Raw genomic sequence first — 26,683 nt, 5'->3', positions numbered from 1 at the left:
GATTGATAGATATAATTGAGTATCATCTGTATAACAATTATCGATGAATGATTAATCGTTTTCAAATCTAATCTCTGCTTGCCAATCACAAGCACTATGCTCCTCCTGGTACAGCCCTACTCTCCAATCAGTGGGCACAGGGCGTGTACATTTAGGCTGAGATGGTACATCAGTGTTTACCCTATATGCATTCAGGAGCGGCAGTGCGGCGCTGCTGAATCATGACCGCCGCTACTAAAATTTCCCACGATCAAAAAACTGTGCGCTACAAATGTTGTCACTTGCACACTGTGCGAGCACGGCAACACTCAATGCTTGGCTCGCATCCTCTCCTCGTTGATGCTGACAGATGCTGTGTTAGCTTCTCGTGACCAAGAAAAGTCTGTTGTTTCCCCACCTGCTGGACATGTGAAGCCTGTGTGTGCTAGTTAACATCTCCGAACAATGAATTTCCCCTTGTGGGATTAATAAAGCATGTCTTCTTCTTCTTCTCCCCTTCAGACTGCGCAGCTGAGCAGGAAAGCTTCTACAGTAGGCTAGGTCTTTTGGCTCTATGTGTATGTACATTAGCTCAATTTCTAGAAAGTAACTGGTAGCTGTATTTTATTACTACCTACTTATTCAATGTTGAGAACCTCAGTTACAAACTGAGTGTAAATTGGCGTAGCCTTTAGCTCTGTCCTGTACAGACTGATTCAATTATTTTTCAGTTTTCAGATGAGTCTGGAAAGTGGTTGTTAGGGGGGAAAAAAAGGACTGTGGTGACTGGAGGAGCTGAGGTTAGTAAAGCTAATTAGTGATGCAAACTAGTCCTGAGGAGACATTTCTTTTTGCATTTTACTGTGCAAATAAAATGCACCTCAGAAGGGAGGAGGTTTCTCATGTTGCCTATTTTATGTCAAAAGCTGTAAAATGAAGACACATAAGACAAACATGAACAATCGTATCTATAATGATACTGCAGGGTTTTCCTGCCATTAAGGCTTAGGGGGTGATGCCCAAAACATGCTGTGCCATAAATGTAACATCACTTTTGAGAGCATCATAACCAACCAAATTACTTTCCCCAAATCTAAAGGTTGTAGTTCCGCCCCAGTAGACCGATCTTTATTTATTATCTGCTCTTTTCCAACTATTTGTTCAGAGATATGGTGAAAATAATGGTCCAATGTGATGTGAAATTATATATTTTTTCATTGGAAAATGTAAAATGTTCTTGGGGGAGGAGTTGGACCCCCTAAAATTTTTTTATAAATTTTGCTTCACTTCCGCTGCTACAACTCCATCCTAGGGGAAACACTCTACATCCCTTAAAATTTAGCAACTCCTTGTAAACTCTACTGCTTGTTAAGAGAAACCAGCTCCTCTCTACCAGCAGCAGCAGAGAGAGGAGGAGGAATGACTGTGACTGAGTGATGTTTTCCTTCTAAACTTTACTCAGTATTTTCATGTCAGGAATATACACTGCTCAAACAAATACAGGGAACACTTAAACAACACAATGTAACTCCAAATCAATCACACTCCTGTGAAATCAAACTGTCCACTTAGGAATCAGCACAGATTGACAATCAATTCCACATGCTGTTGTGCAAATGGAATAGATAACAGCTGGAAATTATAGGCAATTAGCAAGACACCCCCAATAAAGGAGAGGTTCTGCAGGTGGGGACCACAGACCACTTCTCAGTTCCTATGCTTCCTGGCTGATGTTTTGGTCACTTTTGAATGTTGGCGGTGCTCTAGTGGTAGCATGAGACGGAGTCTACAACCCACACAAGTGGCTCAGGTAGTGCAGCTCATCCAGGATGGCACATCACTGCGAGCTGTGGCAAGAATGTTTGCTGTCAGCGTAGTGTCCAGAGCATGGAGGCGCTACCAGGAGACAGGCCAGTACATCAGGAGACGTGGAGGAGGCCGTAGGAGGGCAACAACCCAGCAGCTGGACGGCTACCTCCGCCTTTGTGCAAGGAGGAGCAGGAGGAGCACTGCCACAGCCCTGCAAAATGACCTCCAGCAGGCCACAAATGTGCATGTGTCTGCTCAAACGGACAGACTCCATGAGGGTGGTATGAGGGCCTTACAGCCCAACACCGTGCAGGACGTTTGGCATTTGCCAGAGAACACCAAGATTGGCAAATTCGCCACTGGCGCCCTGTGCTCTTCACAGATGAAAGCAGGTTCACACTGAGCACATGTGACAGACGTGGCAGAGTCTGGAGAACGTTCTGCTGCCTGCAACATCCTCCAGCATGACCGGTTTGGCGGTGGGTCAGTAATGCTGTGGGGTGACTGCCATTAGGTACCGAGATGAGATCCTCAGACCCCTTGTGAGACCATATGCTGGTGCGGTTGGCCCTGGGTTCCTCCTAATGCAAGACAATGCTAGACCTCATGTGGCTGGAGTGTGTCAGCAGTTCCTGCAAGAGGAAGGCATTGATGCTATGGACTGGCCCGCCCGTTCCCCAGACCTGAATCCAATTGAGCACATCTGGGACATCATGTCTCGCTCCATCCACCAACGCCACATTGCACCACAGACTGACCAGGAGTTGGCGGATGCTTTAGTCCAGGTCTGGGAGGAGATCCCTCAGGAGACCATCCGCCACCTCATCAGGAGCATGCCCAGGCGTTGTAGGGAGGTCATATAGGCACGTGGAGACCACACACAAACACACTACTGAGCCTCATTTTGACTTGTTTTAAGGAGATTACATCAAAGTTGGATCGGCCTGTAGTGTGGTTTTCCACTTTGATTTTGAGTGTGATTCCAAATCCAGACCTCCATAGGTTGATAAATTTGATTTCCATTGATAATTTTTGTGTCATTTTGTTGTCAGTATTTAATGAGATTATTTCATTCATTCAGATCTAGGATGTGTTATTTTAGTGTTCCCTTTATTTTTTTGAGCAGTGTACTTTAACATGTTCCATTTCTTTTTCGAAGAATTAAAATTAATTATGTATTGGTGAAAAATACTCTCATCCTGGCGGCAGAATTCAATTCATCTTTTAAAAGTTTTGTTCAAGAAATATCACAACTATTCACCCCTCAAGCAAATGTTTTTAATCTGGTTAACTACACACAGCCTATTTAATATCGAAGAAATTACTTCGACCAGATGTTACCTCTATTATTATTAGGGGTCCAAGCCCGAGTGGGCTGGGAACCTTGTTGTTTTCGTTCTCATTTTTATTATTTTTTTTATTCTTCCGTGCATAAAACTCATACTGCGGCCTAAACTGGTGCAAAAAATTACGCAATTATATGCTAGCAAACGTTTGCAGAAAACACTACTAACAGGAAATGATGTCATATCTTCGCTTTGGAATGGCCGATCCACACAAAATTTGGAGCATTAATGTGAGATTACATTACAATTGTTCCCCATGGGGGGCCTGATGACACCTCAAAAATTTGGTGCACTTTGGCCAAAAGGTGGTGCTATAATCTAAGCTCAAATAACCCCTTCATTTCAATGGGATTTTCAACCAAAGGACATTTTGCAGGATAACTACAACTCACTACATTGCACATTCATAAATCGTCTATGTGTTTTGGGGATGCTGCTGATTCCGATGGTATTGGACACGCCTCTGTGCGATGACGTTTTCAGTCCGATCGGCACGAAACTTGGCACGGACCATCCCTGGACCAAGCCGAAGAAAGTTTGTAGAGGGAATTTTGATCCGACAAATAATGTCCCAATTGCAAGCTAACAAATATTTGTGAAAACAGGAAGTCTAACATATCTCAGGCTTGGAAAGGCCGATCAACACAAAACTTGAGGACCTTACGTGGCATTCCCCCCCTGAGGGGCTGTGCAAAATTTGCTACAGTTAGCCCCTAGTTGCCGCTATTCAAAAAAATCCCATTGACTTACATGCATTTTAGCTCTCCACAACCACAACTCTGATACCAAATTTGGAGAAATCCTCATGTGGCCCTGATCACACATGACAATTTTGGTGCTATGCCGCCAAAAGGTGGGACCTTATGACCTTATGCGGCATGGTGGCAGGGCGCCCGGACCGATCGCGCGCCCTCCGCAGGGGGGCCGGCTTGCGCCAGGAGGCTTGGACCCCGCTTACAACTGCTTGCAATTCTAGTTGTTGTTGTTGTTGTTGTTATTATTGAATTAAATAACTCCAAAGCTAAGGATAAGTATGGATTGGACACTAACTTTATTAAACTGCACAAAGATTCCCTAGTGTGCCCAATTAAACATATGATTAATTTATCAATTAAACAGTCCTTTGTTCCATCAGCTTGGAAGGTGGCAACAATTATGCCAAATATGTTCTGAAAAATTACTTTAAACAAATTAAAATACTTTGGGAAAGGTTTATTTGCACAATAAGAAAACATGCAATTTAAAGATAAGATACAAATGTGCATTGTTCAAAAAATCTGAATCACTTTATTTAAATAAAAACAATTCTTCCATAAACTGGTGCAGAAAATGTCTCCAGAATGCAGGGAATTAATTGTTTTAGTGCTCAAAATTTTCTAGGGGACCCCCAGACTCCCATATATTTCAGCATTGAATATTTCATCAAATAGTGTTAAAATATCTTCTTGTCTTGTTCTCGTGAACCCAATATTGTGAATCGTGCATGTGAGCTATGTATCGTCACACCCCTAATCTGAACCCTTATGTCCCCACCACTTTTCCACACAAAGTGACGTCCTTGATTCATATCAAAGTACAAACACACCCCAAGCTATAGTGTGTTGAATTTGAATTTATTATAATAAAATGTTTTGTATGAAACAAAAATAATTTTCTCTGGCTTAAAATTAATTCAGATTTTTCATTAAATGGCAGTGAAGTTGGTATTAAATTTCATCCTAGGTGGTATTAAAAAGGTCTTAAAGTCTTAAATTTAACTTTGAGAATCCTGGGAGTAGCCTGTAAACGACAGAACACACTCAGGTGTGTTCCTGAATGAAGAAGAACTGGATATTGTAAATGAATTCAAGTACCATGGCGTTACACTGGATCCCACACTTTTCAAAATCATGTCAAAAGAATATCAAAAACTGTCAAATTCAGTCTATCCAACAGCCCATTTTTGGCCTTTTACAAGGTCCGTACTTTAATAAACTCCTCCTAGGGAATTAATTGGATTGATTTTAATGAGCTATCTGGGAGTTTTCGTCGATAGGCGTGTCTGTGGCGTGGCGTCAAACATCAATGGTTCGCCATAGAAGAGGAAGTTATTATAACTTGAGTGTACATGCTCAGATCTGTAACAAATTTTACATGGTCGATAAGAGTCCTGTCCTGAACACATCCACAAAATATTCACTCAGCGTCATAGCGGTACCCACTGGTAACATGAAGTAAGCCGTTTCTGACAAAAATTCTGGGATTTTCCATGGCATTTTCTCAGCATTGCCTACACGTCACCTTCTGCTGCACAACATATAATTAGCAGGACACAGGAAGTGACATCTTCGTGACCACTCTACGAAACGCGCGTCTCCCAACCTCCAGCCACACCCCAACGCATGTCACAGCGTGAGGGCATGTCACAGCGTGAGGGCATGCCCAACGCTGCTTGCAGCTTTAATTTTTTATTAATATTGATTCCATTATTGAGACTGCTTAACAATCCAAGTCTTTATCGATACCACTATCGACACTTAATTTTTATTTGGTGATGATTATTTGGTAAGACCAGATCCAAGGGGCATGAGGTAGGCCTGTACTGTATATATTGTGAGATGATGTATAACTTGCGATAAATAAACAAATATTAAAGTGTGCATATTAACTGCCTGCTTGTTTTTTAATTAATTATAGAAACCGTTGTTTCTACGTAGTGCAGCGACATCAATGTTTACAACAGTAAATAAACTCGATATCTGACATCACAATAGTTGTAAGCGCTTGTAAGTGGGTGATCGTCAGCTATATAAAAAAAAAAAAAAATCATCATTAGTCACCCCTGATATGTTAAATAAAAATGTCATATTATTTCCGCATGCTTTACTGTTACTGACAAATTGTCTGGCTCCCAAGTACACAGCACTTCATTGTACTAAACAGCCCTATAATACATTAATTTGCACTTGCATATAAAGCACATTACTACATAATCAGCACTTTAATCTGCAGAACATTGTGGTGTTTTTTATATTGTGTTGTATATTTAATATATTGTTATATTGTGGTGTTGTTTTGCACCTTGTGACCTGCCGGGAACAACAGATGAAAAATAGCCTTTGGGCTAATTCTATTTGCTAGCTAAATAATACAAAAGAAATTATTTGATATGAACTTAATGACATTATCATTTGTATGTTACAGGTTTCAAAACTAAAGGAGCAGTTGGAGACAACGGTACAGAAGCTAAATGAAAGCAGAGAGGTGTTAAAAACAAATGAGAATGGTGAGGATAATTTCAATGAGGAATGGACTAACTATAGTTATGTTAGAGGACTCATTGCAAATAGCACTTCATATCCTAAGAGTTTTTTGATTGTATTGTTTTGTTGCTTTGCCCTCTAAGGCAATCGCGAGTGGGTTTATCCCTGGCGCGCAGCCCTGAAGAGCTTTGTTCACGTCCACTACCACGGCCTCATCTTGTGTATAAATAGCCTTGAGACCTTCATTCTAGGGGGTGATAACTTCCAGTCCGTTTCACATGTTGACGATATGATACGTGCTGGAGTGTGTGCGCCCAGGAGACTGGCTCACCTCCATAGACCTGAAGGACGCGTACTTCCACATTTCCATCATCCCGAAACACAGGAGGTTTCTGCGTTTCTCCTTCCAGAGTTCCAATACAATACAACTGGCTGCCGTTCGTTTGCTCTCTGGCACGGCGCACCTCCTCCAAGTGTATTGAGACTAGGGATCGACTGATATGTTTTTTTCCGGGCCGATACCGGTTATTAGTAACCAATTAGATCGATATGTGAAACCAATAAACATTTGCTTTAAAATTTTTAATCTTGGTGTCAAAATTTAGAATAACACAAAGCTTTATTAAAGAGGTGGTATTATGCTTTTTGGCTTTTCCCCTCTCCTTTTATGGAGTATACTTTTTTTGTGCAAGTAATAGGTTTGCAAAGAGAAAAAGCCCAAAGTCCAGCCCAAAGGGAGTTCCCATCTCCCACAGAAAGCTCTGCTCTGAACCGCTTGAAAACAGCTCGTTTGTAGTCCAGCCGCTTCCCTTTCATCCCTGTGTGATGTCGGGGATAACAATTCCTTCCCAGAGAATACGGAGTCAAATAGATGTGTTGAATCATTTCTTTATGTAACGTGGCCACGGAGAGAACGCAAGGTTACTCTCCCGAACTCAGCATTTCCTTTCCTTAAGTACAGAACAAGTACAAAGCAAACAACAGCCAACAAATGGTAGATGAAGGAAAACAAATGGCAGAGTATTAGCATACACTCTTCCTGAGTTAATAAAGGAAATGCAAATGTATGTGGCATCAGATGTTTCTCTGTCTCTTGATTGGTCTATGTTAAAACTCACCTACATGCCAGCAGACATTTATTGTAAATCAGACAACACTTTGTTTAGGAATAAAAACCCTGTGACCAATGCTAATTTCTCACAAGTTAATTACAGTGAAATCCTAAAAATCAGCAACTTATAATGTAGTTCTCACAGTGATCACAGCAAAAAATTACTATTTGTATGGTTTTGCTTGCAGCCAAACACGCAAGCAACCAACCAAAAGAAAGAGAAGAGCATGCCTTTTTTCCCTTATGTGCCTGCACCATAGACTTTATTAAAAAAAAAAAACCTGCATGCACAGAGTCCATGTGTGATTTTTAACAGCCGCTCACCTTCAGCTGCGGTCTCAGGCATCTTCATCACTATTGCCAGTTTATCACCACAAGCTTGGCTTTCCGTTGGTTTCATCTTCTGGTATCATTCAACACTTCTCTGTATATTTTTATTAGCTATTCACATCACTTGTCACTGATCGATCAGCTGATTTTACTCAAGGAGTCTCCGGCTGCGGCTGCTTCAAATGTAGTTGGTTTGATCAGCTGGGCGTGCAGCCTCTCTATTCCTCTGTTTGTGAGTCTTTAGTATAGTTTAGTGACTTGTTTAAAGAGACTCTCTGACTCGTTTTATACTTGTTACTGTCGTTTTTGGATGTTTGCAACTCACCACTAAAGGAAAAAGCACTCGCGGAGATCTTTCAATTCAGTTTATTGATCGAAAGTTAAAATAATTTTCAGTTGTTTACTTTTAACACGCGTATCAAAAAAATACCTTAAATTTGTTTCCCGCAACTTTTTTGGTCACTAAACTGTTTCACTCCTCTCTCATTCAAATATAAAAAACTCCTAAGCTGTAGTCTTTCCCCTTATAGGCTAATACTACCCGTGAGGATGACCTAGTGAGGATGAAGAGCGATCTGATACAATTTCCCAATACTTTTATGGAACAGTGATTTGAAACAAGAAATAATGAAAGATAACTTGCGTGTCCATAACAACAATAAAAATAATACTTTACCAATCAACTACTATGGCTTCAACAGTTGGCATTTAATGCAAGGTATCGAATGAAGTACTCTGTTGGTATCGGTATCATTTTAAGGGTACTGGTTTTGATATCGTACAATTTTAAACGATAGCCAAACCCTAGTGTTAGGTGGATGGTAGAACATGGACAAGGAGTGTTGAATCAAGATGGTTAAGTTGATTTCAGCTCTTAGTGTTTGTATGTGGGTGTTTTTATGGGAATGTGGATATTTCAGATCAATTTGAGAAGTACGTATGATCATGTTCCACATTTTATTGTGTGTCATGTAATGTGGGCCACTGGTCTTAGTCTTAACTCGGTCTCACCCTCCTTTGGTCTTGAATTGGTGTCAGCCCCTCGAAGTTGGTTTTGTCTTTGTTCTTGACTTCATAAGCAGCCATGAACTGCTGTCTTCCAAGTCTGACATGATGGAAGTAATATCATTTCATGGGACACTTTAGCGCAAGACACCCATCAAAACAGCGACAGCGTTAATCAGTTCTCCAGGAAAGCAGCAATTTTATAAGCCTTAATTTCCGCATTGATAGGGATGGTGAGAATCCAGTGGATAAGACACATGCCTTTGGTGTGAGAGACCCAGGTTCTAATCCACTGTGAGACACCAATGTGTCCCTGAGCAAGACACTTAACCCCTAGTTGCTCCAGAGGCGTGTGACCTCTGACATACAAGTGCTGGTCATATAATTGGAATATCATCAAAAAGTTGATTTATTTCAGTAATTCTATTCAAAAAGTGAAACTTGGATATTATATTCATTCATTACACACAGACTGATATATTTCAGATGTTTATTTCATTTAGTTGTGATGATTAAAACTGACAACCAATGAAAATCAGAAAATTAGAATATTACTTAAGACCAATACAAAAAAAGGATTTTTAGAAATGTTGGCCAAATGAAAAGTATGAACATGAAAAGTATGAGCATGTACAGCACTCAATACTAGGCTCCTTTTGCCTGAATTACTGCAGCAATGCGGCGTGGCATGGAGTCGATCAGTCTGCACTGATCAGGTGTTATGAGAGCCCAGGTTGCTCTGATAGTGATAGATAGCTTCAGCTCTTCTGCATTGTTGGGTCTGGCGTATCGCATCTTCCTCTTCACAATACCCCACAGATTTTCTATAGGGTTAAGGTCAGGTGAGTTTGCTGGCCAATTAAGAACAGGGATACCATGGTCCTTAAACCAGGTACTGGTAGCTTTGGCACTGTGTGCAGGTGCCAAGTCCTGCTGGAAAATGAAATCTGCATCTCCATAAAGTTGGTCAGCAGCAGGAAGCATTAAGTGCTCTAAAACGTCCTGGTAGACGGCAGCGTTGACCTTGGACCTCAGAAAACACAGTGGACCAACACCAGCAGATGTCATGGCACCCCAAACCATCACTGACTGTGGAAACTTTACAGTGGACTTCAAGCAACGTGGATTCTGTGCCTCTCCTCTCTTCCTCTTCTTCCTCTCTACCTTGATTTCCAAAGGAAATGCAACATTTACTTTCATCAGAGAACATAACTTTGGACCACTCAGCAGCAGTGGTGGTTCTTGAAGCACTGACTCCAGCTGCAGTCCACTCTTTGTGAATCTCCCCCACATTTTTGAATGGGTTTTGTTTCACAATCCTCTCCAGGGTGCGGTTATCCCTATTGCTTGTACACTTTTTTCTACCACATCTTTTCCTTCCCTTCGCCTCTCTATTAATGTGCTTGGACACAGAGCTCTGTGAACAGCCAGCCTCTTTAGCAATGACCTTTTGTGTCTTGCCCTCCTTGTGCAAGGTGTCAATGGTTGTCTTTTGAGAGACCATTTAAAGGCCTTTGCAGATGTTTTGAGTTAATTAGCTGATTAGAGTGTGGCACCAAGTGTCTTCAATATTGAACCTTTTCACAATATTCTAATTTTCTGAGATACTGATTTGGGGTTTATTATTAGTTGTCAGTTATAATCATCAAAATTAAAAGGAATGAACACTTGAAATATATCAGTCTGTCTGTGTGGAATGAATGTATCCATTATACAAGTTTCCCTTTTTGAATGGAATTACTGAAATAAATCAACTTTTTGATGATATTCTAATTATATGACCAGCATCCGTATATAGCAATTGTAAGTCGCTTTGGATAAAAGCGTCAGCTAAATGAATAAATGTAAATGATACATCCTGGCTCCCCTACTCTTACAACACTTTTGTCTGTACAGCAGCATGTGCATACTTGACAGTTTTAAACAGTGTTTTTTGACACCCATCCTTAACACCAATACAGTTTTGTGATGCTCACAACATTAATAAATTAGAATTTATTTATTTTATATATAAAACAAATTACATCACAATACCACAAACTTCACCTTCAGTAGTTCTCATAAGGATTGTTTCTTCAAGACAAAGTAGTTCCAATGAAAATGATTGACAAGAAGCATGTAACCAGCTCACTTGTGGGCAATCTGTTGTATTATAATAATATAATATAAATGCCTGTTCAAGAAAAATGGATATTCGGCTAAAAACAATGTCAGTAGAAGGAAGAGACTGTTTTAAACAAAATAGCTATGTCAAGACAGTGAATTGCAGTGGTGAATAATTCACAACATTAAACATCACACTGATAAGTTATCTAAAAGTAAGAGGATCAAAGCACCATGTCAGTTTGTTTTACCAGTTTTTAACACCTCTCTCCTCTTCTATTGTATTTTTCTTTTACCACAGTTATAAGTTGGCTTAACAAGCAGCTAAATGAAAAGCAGATGTCCAGAGATCCACTGTCTCCTAAACCTTTTGAGAATCCTTCAGTTTCATCCACAACAACAGGAATGAAGGTAGGAAATACCTCCTGGCTGTGATTACAGCCATACCAAGGCCATTAGCCCTTTCCTGGCTTTAACCTTTCTACATACACACTATTGTAAACATTAACAACACTTTTATACTTTACATCAAATATAGAAAGCAACTGTCTTTAACTTGATTAGGCTAAAATAATGTTCACTTATGTCACAGTTTTTGGTGGTAATGTTAAAGCCTCATGCCTTACTTGAAAAACAAGATTTTACCTACAATTTATACCTTTTATCAACTATTACCTCTGAGACCAGTTAAAGGTATCCATGTTTTGTTCTAGGCACAGTTTTATCCTCAGACAGGCAAACCTGCTGTATCTCCTGTGGCGGCTGATATCACTCCTGCTGAACAGCGAGCAGCGCAGCCAGCTAACAGACAGATGTGAGTTTGGATAATTGCATCGGATAAGTATATTCTGAATTTATTCCGCACAGTATACAGGTGTTTATACTGTGAGGTACGTTATGTCTAAAGAGGCATCTGACTCCGTTTACATTTTCTTATGCTGAAATGTGTTATTCACCTGTTATATTGTGACAAAATAAATCTACCTACCTACTTTCTTGTCCTCAGTGGAGACTCCACAGGTCTGGATTCTAAGTACTTTGACAGAAAAGATGATAGCATCCCGATCTACGGCCTGTCGTCTAATCTGCTTCACAAAGGTAAGGTAAAATGCAACGAATATTCACATTAGCCTTCTTATCTGTAAAGAGGATAATTCTCATAAATTGGAAAATTCATAAACCAGACTGTTTTAACAAATACAACTGGCTGAAAGACTTCCTGGACTCATTATGGATGGAGAATGCAGCCTCAAACCTCAAGGATTATGATAATAGACTAGGTGCCCCATGGACTATCATTAGAGAATATATGAACAATAATGACTTAACTTTGGAAACTGCTTTGGCACTATTATTATTATTCTCAATGTTAATCTGTACCAATACCCCCCCACCCTTTACCTTTTGTTTTGTCCTGCCCTTAAATAAAAACTATAAATAAAAAACAAAACAAAGGTAAAACCGCTCATCATTTAGAGCACTGCATGGACTACAAGCTTCAGAATATTCAGTATAAACAGTAAATACTACACAATATTTATTTCCATTTTCTTTTCAGAGTTCCCTCAGCGAACAAAGCCCTCCATGGCCTCTGCGTACTTCTCTGCATAAAGCAGAACCCAGCTACATATAAGGATCAGCAAACAGAAAGTTTATTCCAGCTTCATCTTCCGCTTTATGTGTGTTAGCTCCTGTACAAAACTGTTACTGATAAATAAATGTTATTAAAAAGCTATTGTTATTTTTATGGGTGCTAATGGTCTTAAATGTCTATTTTCTATTTTGTGGTTCAAGTAAATGCTGTCTGTATGCTGATCATGGAGAATGTATAAAGTCTTCAAATTAAAATTCTTCACTTTTTTCTTAATACAGTAAATTGTGTTTGCCATCATTAAGTGTTTATCTTGTTTTTATTTTCAGTTGGATTTCAGTTATGACGTGTAGTCTTTATTAAAAAGCTTTTCCAATTGGTGTTCACAGTAATTTAGAGTATTTACTGTATAACTTTAAGCCCTCATCAAATGTAAAAATGTGTAAATACTAGTGCTTTTTGGTGTTTGTCAAGTTTATGATTTCTTTTGGTAGTCAGCACATGGCAGATCAATGGAAGTACTTTGCATCACAAATAATGACACTTTAATGGTTTATTTTACATGTTCTGTTGTATGTTGTAAGGACTTTAGCACGTCTTACATACATTAGAGACTATTAAGAGAAGTCTTCAGAACAGTAACAAACACTCATGGTTCCTTATCTCAGGACTGGCTCAGTTTTGGGTCTGGGTTGGTTTCAGAGTGAGGCCAGGGGCAAATGGGGTGGAGAGCTGGGTCAAAATTGGTCCGGAATCCATGGCAGGAAAGGAAGGGTTTGAGGCGGTGGTAGGAATTGAAAGGGGGTCCAACTTTCCTGTCTTGTCTTTGACCGGCATCATGAGGAGGGGGTCCACGGCCGCCAGCGTGGGGGGGGGGTCCACGACCGCTAGCATCAGGGTGGCGTCCATGACTGCTAGTATTGCGATGGTGTCCGTGACCACCAGCATGTTGATGGTGCTCATGGCTGCTAGCATTGGGACGGTGTCCGTGACCGTGAGTATGGCGATGGTGTCCGTGACCGCCAGCATGTGAGGGGCGACCACGATGCCTACATTCACCTGGGCCCTGTTCACCAGGGCCAAGGGTAGTACTGTTCTGTTTAGAATAAATCCAACAGAGTTAGTTGAAGTGTATTTCTGCAAGTTATACCTGTAAATGTAAATGCTCCGTATAGCACCTTTCTAGTCTTTTCGACCACTCAAAGCGCTTTTACACTACATCCACCAGTCATACACTGAGTGCTCAAACGGAAATTAACATTCACACCGCCAGGGGCAATTCAGGGTTCAGTATCTTGCCCAAGGACAATTCGACAAGCAACCAGGGGGAGCCAGGGATTGAACCACCAACCTTTCCGATTAACAGATTTATTTTTATAATTATATATATTATAATAAAAAAACAAAATAATTACTGAGTAAAAGAAGACACTCCACAAGAAGAACTGGAGTTTTGGAGAGAGAACTATATGAATTGCAGCATAAAGTAGAATATGAGTACATGTATGTTTAGATTGTGGACTCACCGATGGGGGATAGAATTCACACTCAACAGACTGGAGTCCGTCTGTACTGGAATAAGATGAACTGCAAACAGCATGATGCTTCAGCGAGAGAAGGGAAGCAAACAGAGCAAGTAGGAAATTGAGTGACCAATAGTGAATGAAATATAGAACATCACAACCAAAGTTGTATTGTTACCATTCTTGAACACAATGGACTGCCTGGCTCTGATCCAGTCTGTGTACAGTCCTGGATGCTAGCTGCTAAAAGGATGGAATAATGGAAACCCAGACATTTTAGTTGTTCGGACGTTCTTGAAATTTGTTATGGGAATAATTTTGAAGTATGTTCTTAAAGGGTTATAGAGGTTTTAAGTTTGTATTTTATGAATCTGTCTTCTGTATCCTCCTTGTTATCGACACATCCCACGTGTAGACTTAAACCAAGTGAACCAGTGAACTGATCGTTCTCACAAGTACTGTGTGTGTATCCAAAGACTGAAATACTATATATTATTTCTCTGTGCCAATGAGCTCCATTGTTGTCCAAAAACCATAAGCTGCAAAGGTGCAGGAGCCCTATTGGGTTCCTTCTTTCTTTCTTTCTTATTTTTCTCCAGTAAAAGTGTTTGGGCAGCAAAAACTGCTGGACAAAAAGTCGCCAAATTGGCAGGTGGGTTGCAAATTCCACTGACTACTCATTAAAAGAAATCATAGACCTCATGGTGGAGCTAAAAAAATCAACTAAATTTTTTCGAAAACGGCTTTGGTTTTTTGTATCATCTAGCGCTGATCAAAAGATATAAAACGAATTTTGATATGTTTTATTTTTCAGAAATTTTTACATTTTTACTTTTTTTACATAAATGCCCGTAAATTTTTAGCTATTGTAACCAAACTTCTGTTCAGATGCTTGGTCCAAGCTTCGCTGAACAGTCCTGGGATGTTCTTCCGCAAGGGTCACTACACATACAAAAGGGTTATACCTTGTAATTTGCTGTATAGATTTGCACAAAATTCGGTTTGTACGATCTAGGGTCACTACTCAGTTGATGCATAAAATTTGGTAATTATTGCTTGGCTTATTACAACAAATGTAAATGTCTAGACATTTCTTATTCCAAACTTCCAAAAATCTTAGAAAATCACCTGTGCGTTCTACAGTGCTGATTTTTTCAGCACATCTAATGATATTTGACAAATGTTTGCCTCACTGCAACCTATGGTCAATTCAGAAGTCAGTGATGTTCAGTATCTTGCTATAACTTGTACAGTATGCACAACATTTTCTTTTCTGCTCTGTGTTGGATCAAACACCATCAAAATAATGGACAACCCACTTAAAACCAGCAGAATGATATGTGTTTGTTATTTTCAGAATTTTATCAACAACATTTTGATTGTTGTAGACTTTAAAGTTTAACCTGACAAAAATATCAGGCACATGTGAGGTCACTGCCTCTACCTGTGAGAAGATGTGTAGGCATAAACTCTCACCAGTAGCTCAGTCAGTCAGTCCACTACTTTAGGTAGCTTAAGTTCCAGGGTTCAAATCCCCTGATGACCAAGTCTGATTTGCCAACAATTGAGGTGTTCATATAATAGTGATTTGAAGTTTTCCTATTTTATTTCGATCCTGTGACACATTTTTCTCTGCTAAAAAGTGTTTGCAATAAAAGTGCAGCATTAACCTTAAAACTTGGAAGCACAAAATTTTGCACGTAGGTTGAACATTTCACCCACTAGTCAGGTCCATATAGTGACAATCTCTGATATCAAGGTCATGGTGTAAAAATCAAGTTTGCGTTTCAGTTATTATTTTAATAAAGGCTTCAAGTCCAAAATCTTTCATCACTTTAATCTCTTAAGTCATCTGCATTGGGTCTTGCTTGGTACACGATCATTGCCGCTTGCGACCATAATTATATTTTTATTTTTATTTTTATAGCACTTCTTCTGTGAAAACCTCTTAAACCCAGCCAGATTGCCCACTTTAGCTGCTTCTAAGCTGCTTATATCATTACAAATATAAATGTTTAAACGTATGATCAATGTGTCAGTATGGACATCTCCACAAGTCAATTGTTCAGTTCATTTAACGGAAACAACAAGCCCCAAAGTCTAATTCTTATAGATTTATCGGTGAAACCAGCATGGTACAAGGAATGGGGAAAAAAAGTGCTGACTTCCGTTACCTTTGAAGCGCTCGTAAAGTCTAAATGTGTCCGTTCCTTGATTATTTATAATCCTATTCACAATACAATACGATTTTCACAATATAACAAGTTATAGAGTGAAATTATGACGTGTGTTTGATATTATCAATTTTTAACAGTAATATTCTGTTCAAAATAAATACACTGTTTCATAGTAACCTATTTCAGTCTTGTGCAAGAGGAATTAAAGGCCTGTCCAATATGGACACCTGTCCCAAATCTAGGCAGGGTCACTTCAGTGATTTTAGCAAATAAAAGCCCGGCTATCAATCAAAGTTTTATGGTACATATTATAATTTATCTTAAATTCAACACATAACCTGTCAAATTGTGGCTCTGAATGTTTCCTAAACTTCTGTATGTATGAGTTGTACTTACAGCTCTGTCAGGACAGAGGGGTTTGCATGCCTCAGGAATGATTCTCGATCCCATTGGGCAATGAGTCTCCACAAGGGCAAACTCAGCAAAGTAACTCATCCCTGTCGCCATCATGTACTGAGAGACAAGAAGAATAAGAGCACATTGGGAAAAAGAAGGTAAGGTGCAGGGTGTAAAGGGAAGGGATGCAGATGTGCTACTGATGTTATTATTATTATTTTAATGTGAGATTATAGACACACGTTACTGAGCAGTTTTAATTCACAACTACAGGTACAAACATTCATACACTGTTTGATCATGTACCCTGTCTCTGTCTGTGATAATCACACAAAAAAGAAGAATCTTTCATGCCCGAACATGTGTGTGTGAGAGAGATTATCTGTACCGCAGAGCTTATCCGTCCCACTTCCTGCAGGATGTAGTAGCGCTGGTTGGTGGTGTTCTGGTTGAATTTTTTCACACCTTCATTAACAGACTTGATACCTTCAGGGCTGTCAAGTGAGATCAGCGTGGGACAGTCTGGGCAGATCATCATCATCTCCATGTTCGTTTTTACTACACACAGAGTTATTGTTATGAATGAGGCTGCTTTATGAGGGTTCCACAGCAATGTGAACAATGACAGTTTCTCATCATCATCTTATTTAACTCAACTCAAAACAACAAATATAGCATTCTCAGAGACTTGAATCATGACTGTGCACTAGAACTTTGCTTAAAAAAGATCATATTGAATTCAAAGGTCTCCTGGAGTTCCGAAAAATGAATGTGGGAGTATTTAGGTACACTATTGGTAAATAAAACTTATCTTCACCTATCATCTTTACCTGCAACAGACTATCTCTCTCTATCTCTATCTCTCTCTCTCTCTCTGTCTGAATTCAACTTAATATGTGTTATTGGCATGCTTGTTTAGGTAAACAATGCTGCTAGAGCAGAACGTCACATATATGCAATAAGTATCTCTCTCTCTCTCTTTCTCTCTCTCTCTCACTCTCTCTCTCTCTTTCTCTCTCTCTCTCTCTCTCTCTCTCTCTCTCTCTCTCTCTCTCTGGTTTTATTGGAACTGCTACTACTAAATATACACTATTGTTTTGTGCAATGAGCCATCTACTAGCCAGTGTTTATTATGTATGTCCATGATGAAATGAGATGAGAGGCAGGCCCTGGAGGTTTTGCTGAATTTTTAGGGGGCATCAAGCTTCCAAAGTTTGGGAAGCTCTAAACTATAGGGTTAGATACGTAACAGGAGTGAAGCCCACCTTGTCGCGTGTCACAGTCATATTTGGTGACTTTGGCATCACTATTTTTTACAGTCATCATTACGGTGCAGTTGGCCATCACCTCCTACAGGGAAACAGACACATTTTACAAATTTTACTCTAGATGCCTCACATCTCCATTATAGAAAAGATGTCAAAATCAGTGTGCCCACCTTCCAGCTGCATATGAGTTAGAAGCAGGACTAATAAAGGGGAACTGGAGTAAACAATGGTTTGATTAGCATTTACCCGCTCATCCACTCTACGGAGCTCACAATCCTCAAAGTGTTGAGGGTTAACAACATGGCATTTTGTCTCCAGAAGGTCCAACAGCAACTCAACGTTACAGCCATTGTCAGCCTGGAAACAACAAAGTAAAGCGTAGATCACAATTACTGAGGTATTATGAAGTTATTAATGTCCCTACACCTCCCTAACACGGTAGCCCATCTTGTTTTTCTTGTCATGAAAAGCACTATTGAAAAAAGAAATTTAACATGTATTGGAAGTAAAGCCTGACTAATACATTGCTATGTCTTAGTATTAATATAATCAGCATATATATCAACCAAAAAGAGGCTGCAATACAGGAATGTCAAAATTATGTTTGAGAAACATTTAAAAAACGTTTTGTCTACCATAGAGCACTGACAGTTCAGTTTTACATAATAGAAGAACCTACTCACTTTGTCACAATTCTTAAACAAAAATCTAATTAAAAAAGTTTGTTTATTTTGTGTTAGTGTTTAAAAATAAACAATAAACATTTTTATATTTTGACAATGATTGAATGAAATAATTATATGAATGGATGAACTGATCCAATATATTGTCTGAGGGATTTCTTTGTAGCTGTCAAACAAGAAAAACTCGTTTATGTTCTTATGATCTAAAAATGGCTAATCTACAAAATGTTTTTTTTTACCTATTTTGTGGATTTCTGACTTTTCATGGTGATGTGTATATACAGAAAGTGGGTGCTGCATGCACTTTGCAGGAGTGTGAAAAAAGTTGAAAACTTTCATACATTTTATTGATTTCTGAGGTGTATCTGTGTTTGTGTAGCCTGTGTAATAATCATATGGGCATCATTATTAGAAATGTTCTGAGTTATAAGCTACAGTAGGCTAAGCACTGTAATGATAATGAATCAACAACACCTGGGGAAGTATCAACTTCACTGTTAAAAAAGCTTATACCCAGAAGATTTATATATTTATAAAATAATCTCCACACTTTGCCTAGTTTACACAGTCATTCCTAGTGTGGATCTGCATGTGATCATGATGCTGCCAATTGACTCCCTCCACCACTGATGATGATGAGCAGTACTGGGGTTAAGGCGATCAAAGACGCTGGTATAACTGACCAAATCCTCATGAGGTGTGCATACTACAGTTCAGGTTGTGCATGTGCATGGCAGACAAACGGCACATAACAAAATAACCAAAAAAAATTGTTTATTTGAAAACAGTTTTAAACACAAAGATAATTCTTATTTGTTTTATAGTTTTCCAGACTGAATTAAATAATTTAGTGAATGGATGAACACTGACCAAACAACATAACCACATAAGAGTTTTCTAAATCTTAAAGGACTTGTACAGCTACACAGTTGATCAGCATGAAATTGGGTGCTGCTGTGGAAAGTAGCCTACTCAGGCTTGAGGGCTAAATTATTAAAGATGGCAGTATTGATAAGCTCAGACGTTACTGGTTCTTTAATCAGTACTTTTTAAGGGTTAGTGTAATTTGTTACCACACTGAAGAAAGCGATATTTTAATCTGCTCTGTCTGCAGTCTCTCATCCTCTACGTTTTACACAGCACAGCACACTAGTGCGGTTAACAGCAATGTCTCAGACAAGCTAAAATGAAAGTTTTCTGTCTGTTGTCTAACTGTTTAGGGTAGTTTGACATTTCTTAATGCTGGACATGCTGGCTGAGACAAACCAGCTGCTCCTTTCTCTACAAGTGGAACCTGTAGGCAGTGAATCACAGTAGCAATTATAGCTATTGTTATATTTGAAACATTAATTTCTAATCCTGTTCTGTATTAATTCTTTTTTAAATACTGTTTAAAAAAAACCCCAAATTATTTAGTAAAAGTAACGTAAAAGTAAAAAGGAGTATCGGTAAGAGTAGTAAGAAGAAATAAGAAAGATCAGAAGTTTAAAAAAGTACTGATAATAAAGAAAAGACAGACGGGAAAAGGAGAAACAGAAGAAACTAGTGAAGTGGGAAAGTACTGTAGGACTGAAAGAAACAAAAAGCGGAGAGAAAAAAACAAATAAACTTTGGTTGAAATCTGTACAATTCTTTAAGGTCATTGTTGAGTTGAAACCAACATGGCTGTTATTTAGAGAGAGTAACTCCTGTCAGATAAATGTAATCCAGTAAAAAGAAAATATTTGTCCCTGAGCTGTAGTAACATAAAATTCTCATAAAAAGGAAACTGTCAAAGTAGCTGAACAACTGCATTTAGACTGCATTCATATAGAACCTTTCTATCTTAACGGACAAAGCGCTTTACTACTTCATCCATTCACACACACACACACACACTTAGCAGTAACTCTGGGTTCAGTCTTGCCCTGGGATTAGGGCAAGACTGAACCACAGTTGGACATCTGAGCCACATGTGCTCATTTCCCATACCTTTTCCACTTTGTTGCCTTGGATCTCATTGAGTTTGAACTTGTAGCCGTGGTCATGGTGCTCGTTGATGTGAAACATTGCCAGACGTGCCATTGCAGCACGACTATCTTCGCTACATGTTACAGGCTCCAAAACTGGAGCAGCGCTACTTAGCAACACCGCTGAGTACAGCAACACCAGGATGGGTAATTCCTTCATAGTGCAGAGCAGAGAGAAGAAGCAGACTCCTGCAGCCAGTGAGCCTATATAGATATGGATGGGTTAACAGACTAGAGAGGGAAGGAGAGAGAGTGGCAAACAGGAGGAGAGATAAAGGACAAATGAGATAAGAGATGTAGTACGAGGACAGGACCACAGAGCTGCCAAATAACAAACAGAGACTTCAACCAGATCAGTGCAGCTTATTTTCAAATGTTCAGTTTCAATCCGTCGGTTGCATCACAGTTTAATGACATTTCTGGTGAACATAATCATTTTGGCTATGACATGATCTCAAAATATAGGCCAACCTCGTTCATGACTTTGCTGCATTGAATTGTAGTTGCAACATACCAATATACCATGTGGATTCCACCATGGTCGATCAGCGTTTCCAATTCTATTTGTGACTTTCATGGACAAAATCAAACACAAAAAATGGTGGATTGCACACTCTGGATTAGGAGTAAATTGCTGCCCAAAGTAAAGACATCCGAACGGCTTTACTCAAAGTTCAAATAAATAAAATTATATGACAAAGTATTTCTCTTTTTTCAGTATCAAAAAGGATGAGCGAAATTTTAAAAATTTGATTTTTATTTTCTATTTTCAATAACACAAAATAAGATCACCAGAAAACAGAAACGCATAAAGGCCCGTTTGTTCATATTCCCAGACCGGATGTGGTCATTTCCATGACAAGAGTGCCAATTTGACAGGGTGACGGTGTTGCTTTAGCCCAGACTAAAATGTCTTTAGAACCCTACTCATGTTTAAGTAGGCTACTAACATAAATATTACCCATCAACATCTTGTAAACAACACTGTGTTAAATGGCGGCTTGGTTGTGAAGGGAACAAGTAAAATACGGACATGGTCTTGGTTAACACAGACAGTGTGGTCACAAGTTGATCTGCTGTTTCCCGTTTTAAAGAGTGATGGCTGGCTGTTTGCTCTTGAAGTTGTTTTATGCTATGCTGACAGAAGGGAAAGAGGTGATGATGCCGTAGGCCACTGGATTCCTCACCTGTTTATTTTCCCACATTGATCTGAGTTTGAATCCAGTGTTAAAAATGCTTTTTATTTTTCCTAAAAGGCTGATCCATATTTGTATAGCGCCTTTCTGGCCACTTAAAGCACTTTTAACCTACATCCACACACTGAGCCTAAGTGCTCGAACATAAACTAAAATTCACACGCTGGCGGAACAGCCGCCAGGGGAAATTGAGGGTTCTTGCCAAGGACACTTCAACATGCAGCCTGGAGGCGCTAGGGGATTAGAACCGTGGATTGATCGGCCAGTTGTTGTTCGGCCAGTTGTTGGACCCCTCTGGATACTGAGGTATATAGTTAGTTTTCCGGATGTGCAGTGTGGGTGCGGGGCAGGGCTGTGCTCCGGTTTGTTCTGGGTTTGTGCCTGGAGTTCTCGGCCCTTGATGGATGGTGGGTTGTTGGTGGCATGCAGCTGAGCTAGGTGATTTGCCTCGTTGCTGGTTTGGCTGGTGTTGCATGGCGGCCGGGGGCGCGCTGGGCATGGGGGATGTCGGCTGGCGCCGGCGGCCTTAGTTTTTCCGGCGGTTGGGGGGACGGTGGACTTTTATTGGCGGGTGCACGGTGACCTGTGCGGCGCGTTTGCTGCCGGGCTGGGACTTGCTGCTGGTGTCTCTCTCCGCTGGCTTTCGCTGTTGTGTTGTTCCGTTTGCTCTCTCTCATTTGCCCGACCTCGCACGCGGGATTCGCGGGGGCTGCTGGGCATGGGTGTCGCCATGCTCGCGCAGTGTGCGCGTTGGGCTCGTCACTTGTGCATTGGTGTTGATGATTGCGTGGCATTTGGGCATTGTGGTTGTTTGCTGCGCGGCGGTGGGGTGCTGGATGGGGGAGGCCACTGGTCTATGTTGTGTCTGCGCCGCGGTCGGTCCGGGCGCTGCTCTTCCTCTTTTGCGTTCCGTCGGCATTACGTTGTCAACTGGCATTTGGGTCGGGGTCTTCTGCGTTTGCATCGCGGTGCATCTGGGAGTCTTTGTTTTTTTTTGATTTGATTTATTCTTTTTCTTTCTTCCACCCCTATTGGCTACTGGGGTTCTTGCCTGCCTGTTACAGTCGTGGCGTCCCACTCTCTCTAACAACTACATTCTTTAACAGGCTTATGCGCACACACATGTACATACACACACATACAGACACATTCACCCACACGCACACAGACACACACAGACACAAACAAACTTAGGTTGTCCCTGGTAGAATTATTCCTGATGCCTTTCTTTCAGTTACTTATTTAAATTAATATTATTCCAGCTCTCATGGCTGTGTTGTGTTGCTTATTTAGTGTGTGTGACTGTTTCTTGTTAGGGCCCGAGCATGACCGTGCGAGGTCCCTATTGAATTTGCTCGGATATATATATATATATATTTAGGGCCCGAGCACGACCGTGCGAGGTCCCTATTGAAATTGCTCGGATTATTTTTTTTTTTTTTTTTTTTCTGCAAAGTAGGCCCAAATGACATGGCCTAAACATACTCGAAAACTCACCAAAATTTGCAAACATGTCAGAACCGGTGAAAAATTTCGTATTCTACAAGTTTCGCACATGGGCGTGGCAAAATGACTCGCTAGCGCCACCTAGAAAATTGGAAATGATTAGCCCCTCGTTCACGTTCAACCTACATGTACGAAATTTTCTGGGGACATGTATCGTATCAAGACGCACAAAAAAGCCTCAAGAACCCATAGCCTAAAGTCAACAGGAAGTCGGCCATTTTGAATTTTATGGCCATTTTGGATGATTTACATACTTCGTACTTTAACGAACTCCTCCTAGGGATTTAGTCGGATCGACCTCAAATTTCTGCTGTGCCTTCTAAAGGCATTGACGATGAAAAGTTGTGCTATTTGCGCGTTTTCGTCAATGGGCGTGTCCGTGGCGTCGATGATTCGCAATGAAACAGGAAGTTGTTGTAACTTCAGTGTACATGCTCACATCCGGACCAAACTGTACATGTAGGATGAGAGTCCCGCCCTGAACACATGTACATGCCGACATTCACCCACAGTCATAGCGCCACCTGCTGGCAACAGAAAGTGACCTTTAACGAAGCAGCCCCCGCCGCACGTTTCACCTACGTGCACGAATTTTCTGTGGTACGTGTATCTTGTCCAGACGCACAAAAAAGTCTCTTGGAGCCATAGCCTAAACCCAACAGGAAGTCGGCCATTTTGAATTTTACGTCAAATTTTGGATGATTTACACACTTCGTACTTTAACGAACTCCTCCTAGGGATTTAGTCCGACCGACCTCAAATTTGTGCTGTGCCTTCTAAAGGCATTGAAGATGAAAAGTTGTGCTATTTGCAAGTTTTCGTCAATGGGCGTGTCCGTGGCGTGGCGTCAAAGATCAGCTCTTCGCCATGACACGGAAGTTGTCGTAACTTCAGTGTACATGCTCACATCTGGACCAAACTGTACATGTAGGATGAGAGTCCCGCCCTGAACACATGTACATGCTGACATTCACCCACAGTCATAGCGCCACCTGCTGGCAACAGGAAGTGAATTTTAACGAAGCAGCCCCCGCCGCACGTTTTACCTACGTGCACGAATTTTCTGTGGTACGTGTATCTTGTCCAGACGCACAAAAAAGTCTCTTGGAGCCATAGCCTAAACCCAACAGGAAGTCGGCCATTTTGAATTTTACGTCAAATTTTGGATGATTTACACACTTCGTACTTTAACGAACTCCTCCTAGGGATTTAGTCCGACCGACCTCAAATTTGTGCTGTGCCTTCTAAAGGCATTGAAGATGAAAAGTTGTGCTATTTGCAAGTTTTCGTCAATGGGCGTGTCCGTGGCGTGGCGTCAAAGATCAGCTCTTCGCCATGACACGGAAGTTGTCGTAACTTCAGTGTACATGCTCACATCTGGACCAAACTGTACATGTAGGATGAGAGTCCCGCCCTGAACACATGTACATGCTGACATTCACCACAGTCATAGCGCCACCTGCTGGCAACAGGAAGTGATTTTAACGAAGCAGCCCCCGCCGCACGTTTTACCTACGTGCACGAATTTTCTGTGGTACGTGTATCTTGTCCAGACGCACAAAAAAGTCTCTTGGAGCCATAGCCTAAACCCAACAGGAAGTCGGCCATTTTGAATTTTACGTCAAATTTTGGATGATTTACACACTTCGTACTTTAACGAACTCCTCCTAGGGATTTAGTCCGACCGACCTCAAATTTGTGCTGTGCCTTCTAAAGGCATTGAAGATGAAAAGTTGTGCTATTTGCGAGTTTTCGTCAATGGGCGTGTCCGTGGCGTGGCGTCAAGATCAACTCTTCGCCATGACACGGAAGTTGTCGTAACTTCAGTGTACATGCTCACATCTGGACCAAACTGTACATGTAGGATGAGAGTCCCGCCCTGAACACATGTACATGCTGACATTCACAGACAGTCATAGCGCCACCTGCTGGCAACAGGAAGTGACTTTAACGAAGCAGCCCCCGCCGCACGTTTTACCTACGTGCACGAATTTTCTGTGGTACGTGTATCTTGTCCAGACGCACAAAAAAGTCTCTTGGAGCCATAGCCTAAATCAACAGGAAGTCGGCCATTTTGAATTTTACGTCAAATTTTGGATGATTTACACACTTCGTACTTTAACGAACTCCTCCTAGGGATTTAGTCCGACCGACTCAAATTTGTGCTGTGCCTTCTAAAGGCATTGAAGATGAAAAGTTGTGCTATTTGCGAGTTTTCGTCAATGGGCGTGTCCGTGGCGTGGCGTCAAAGATCAACTCTTCGCCATGACACGGAAGTTGTCGTAACTTCAGTGTACATGCTCACATCTGGACCAAACTGTACATGTAGGATGAGAGTCCCGCCCTGAACACATGTACATGCTGACATTCACAGACAGTCATAGCGCCACCTGCTGGCAACAGGAAGTGACTTTTAACGAAGCAGCCCCCGCCGCACGTTTACCTACGTGCACAAATTTTCTGTGGTACGTGTATCTTGTCCAGACGCACAAAAAAGCCTCTTGGAGCGATGCCCTAAAATCAACAGGAAGTCGGCCATTTTGAATTTTACGTCAAATTTTGGATGATTTACACACTTCGTACTTTAACGAACTCCTCCTAGGGATTTAGTCCGACCGACTTCAAATTTGTGCTGTGCCTTCTAAAGGCATTGAAGATGAAAAGTTGTGCTATTTGCGAGTTTTCGTCAATGGGTGTGTCCGTGGCGTGGCGTCAGAGATCAAGTCTTCGCCATGACACAGGAAGTTGTTGTAACTTCAGTGTACATGCTCACATCTGAACCAAACTTTACGTGCTTGATAACTCTCCCACCCCGCTATGGAGGACCGATCCTGACACAGTCAGAAATAAATACAGAAATAAATAAATGCTCAATAAATAAATAAGCATCCAATTAAATACACAAAAAATAAAGTAAATAAATAAATGTAGGTAGTAATTAAATTATACAAGGAGACATAAATGTATATTTTAATTAGTGCCTTTACTTATTCACCTTTGTTATAATTACCTTATTTGTTTATCAACTTATTTATTACTATTAGGGCCGAGCACGACCGTGCGAGGTCCCTATTGAATCTGCTCGGATTATTTTTTTTTTTTTTTTTTTTTTTTTTTTTTTTTTTTTTTTCTGCAAAGTAGGCCCAAATGACATGGCCTAAACATACTCGAAAACTCACCAAAATTTGCAAACATGTCAGAACCGGTGAAAAATTTCGTATTCTACAAGTTTCGCACATGGGCGTGGCAAAATGACTCGCTAGCGCCACCTAGAAAATTGGAAATGATTAGCCCCTCGTTCACGTTCAACCTACATGTACGAAATTTTCTGGGGACATGTATCGTATCAAGACGCACAAAAAAGCCTCAAGAACCCATAGCCTAAAGTCAACAGGAAGTCGGCCATTTT

The 26,683-nt window shown here is 40.6% G+C and overlaps 2 protein-coding genes across 3 annotated transcripts in view; one reads left to right on the top strand and one right to left on the bottom strand.

Annotated features, from left to right (window-relative positions):
- sass6 (SAS-6 centriolar assembly protein) overlaps window positions 1-12,816 on the top strand; it is a 29,309-nt gene extending 16,493 nt beyond the window's left edge. For both annotated transcript variants that reach the window (XM_038716905.1, XM_038716907.1), the window contains exons 12-16: window positions 6,318-6,399; window positions 11,227-11,336; window positions 11,639-11,739; window positions 11,932-12,023; window positions 12,484-12,816. In XM_038716905.1, the coding sequence (XP_038572833.1) occupies window positions 6,318-6,399; window positions 11,227-11,336; window positions 11,639-11,739; window positions 11,932-12,023; window positions 12,484-12,536 (438 nt within the window). In that variant the 3' untranslated portion in view covers window positions 12,537-12,816. The remainder of the gene's footprint in view (window positions 1-6,317; window positions 6,400-11,226; window positions 11,337-11,638; window positions 11,740-11,931; window positions 12,024-12,483) is intronic.
- A 222-nt stretch (window positions 12,817-13,038) lies between these two features.
- Window positions 13,039-20,830, bottom strand: ahsg1 (alpha-2-HS-glycoprotein 1). Its single transcript, XM_038716908.1, has 7 exons — window positions 20,535-20,830; window positions 18,127-18,237; window positions 17,878-17,962; window positions 17,001-17,170; window positions 16,613-16,729; window positions 14,043-14,120; window positions 13,039-13,612 (listed from the first exon to the last, which is right to left on the bottom strand). The coding sequence occupies exons 1-7, from the start codon at window positions 20,730-20,732 to the stop codon at window positions 13,181-13,183; spliced, it is 1,191 nt and encodes a 396-aa protein (XP_038572836.1). The 5' UTR covers window positions 20,733-20,830; the 3' UTR covers window positions 13,039-13,180.
- Between the last annotated feature and the right edge of the window lie 5,853 nt (window positions 20,831-26,683).

Source organism: Micropterus salmoides, unplaced genomic scaffold (genome assembly GCF_014851395.1).
Source record: "Micropterus salmoides isolate LMB-PRFRI ecotype aquatic unplaced genomic scaffold, ASM1485139v1 Ms_hic_scaffold_13, whole genome shotgun sequence".
In the NCBI taxonomy this organism is placed as follows: Eukaryota; Metazoa; Chordata; class Actinopteri; order Centrarchiformes; family Centrarchidae; genus Micropterus; species Micropterus salmoides.
Note: the sequence above shows the minus strand (reverse complement) of the source record. Positions and strands in the feature narration are given on the sequence as shown.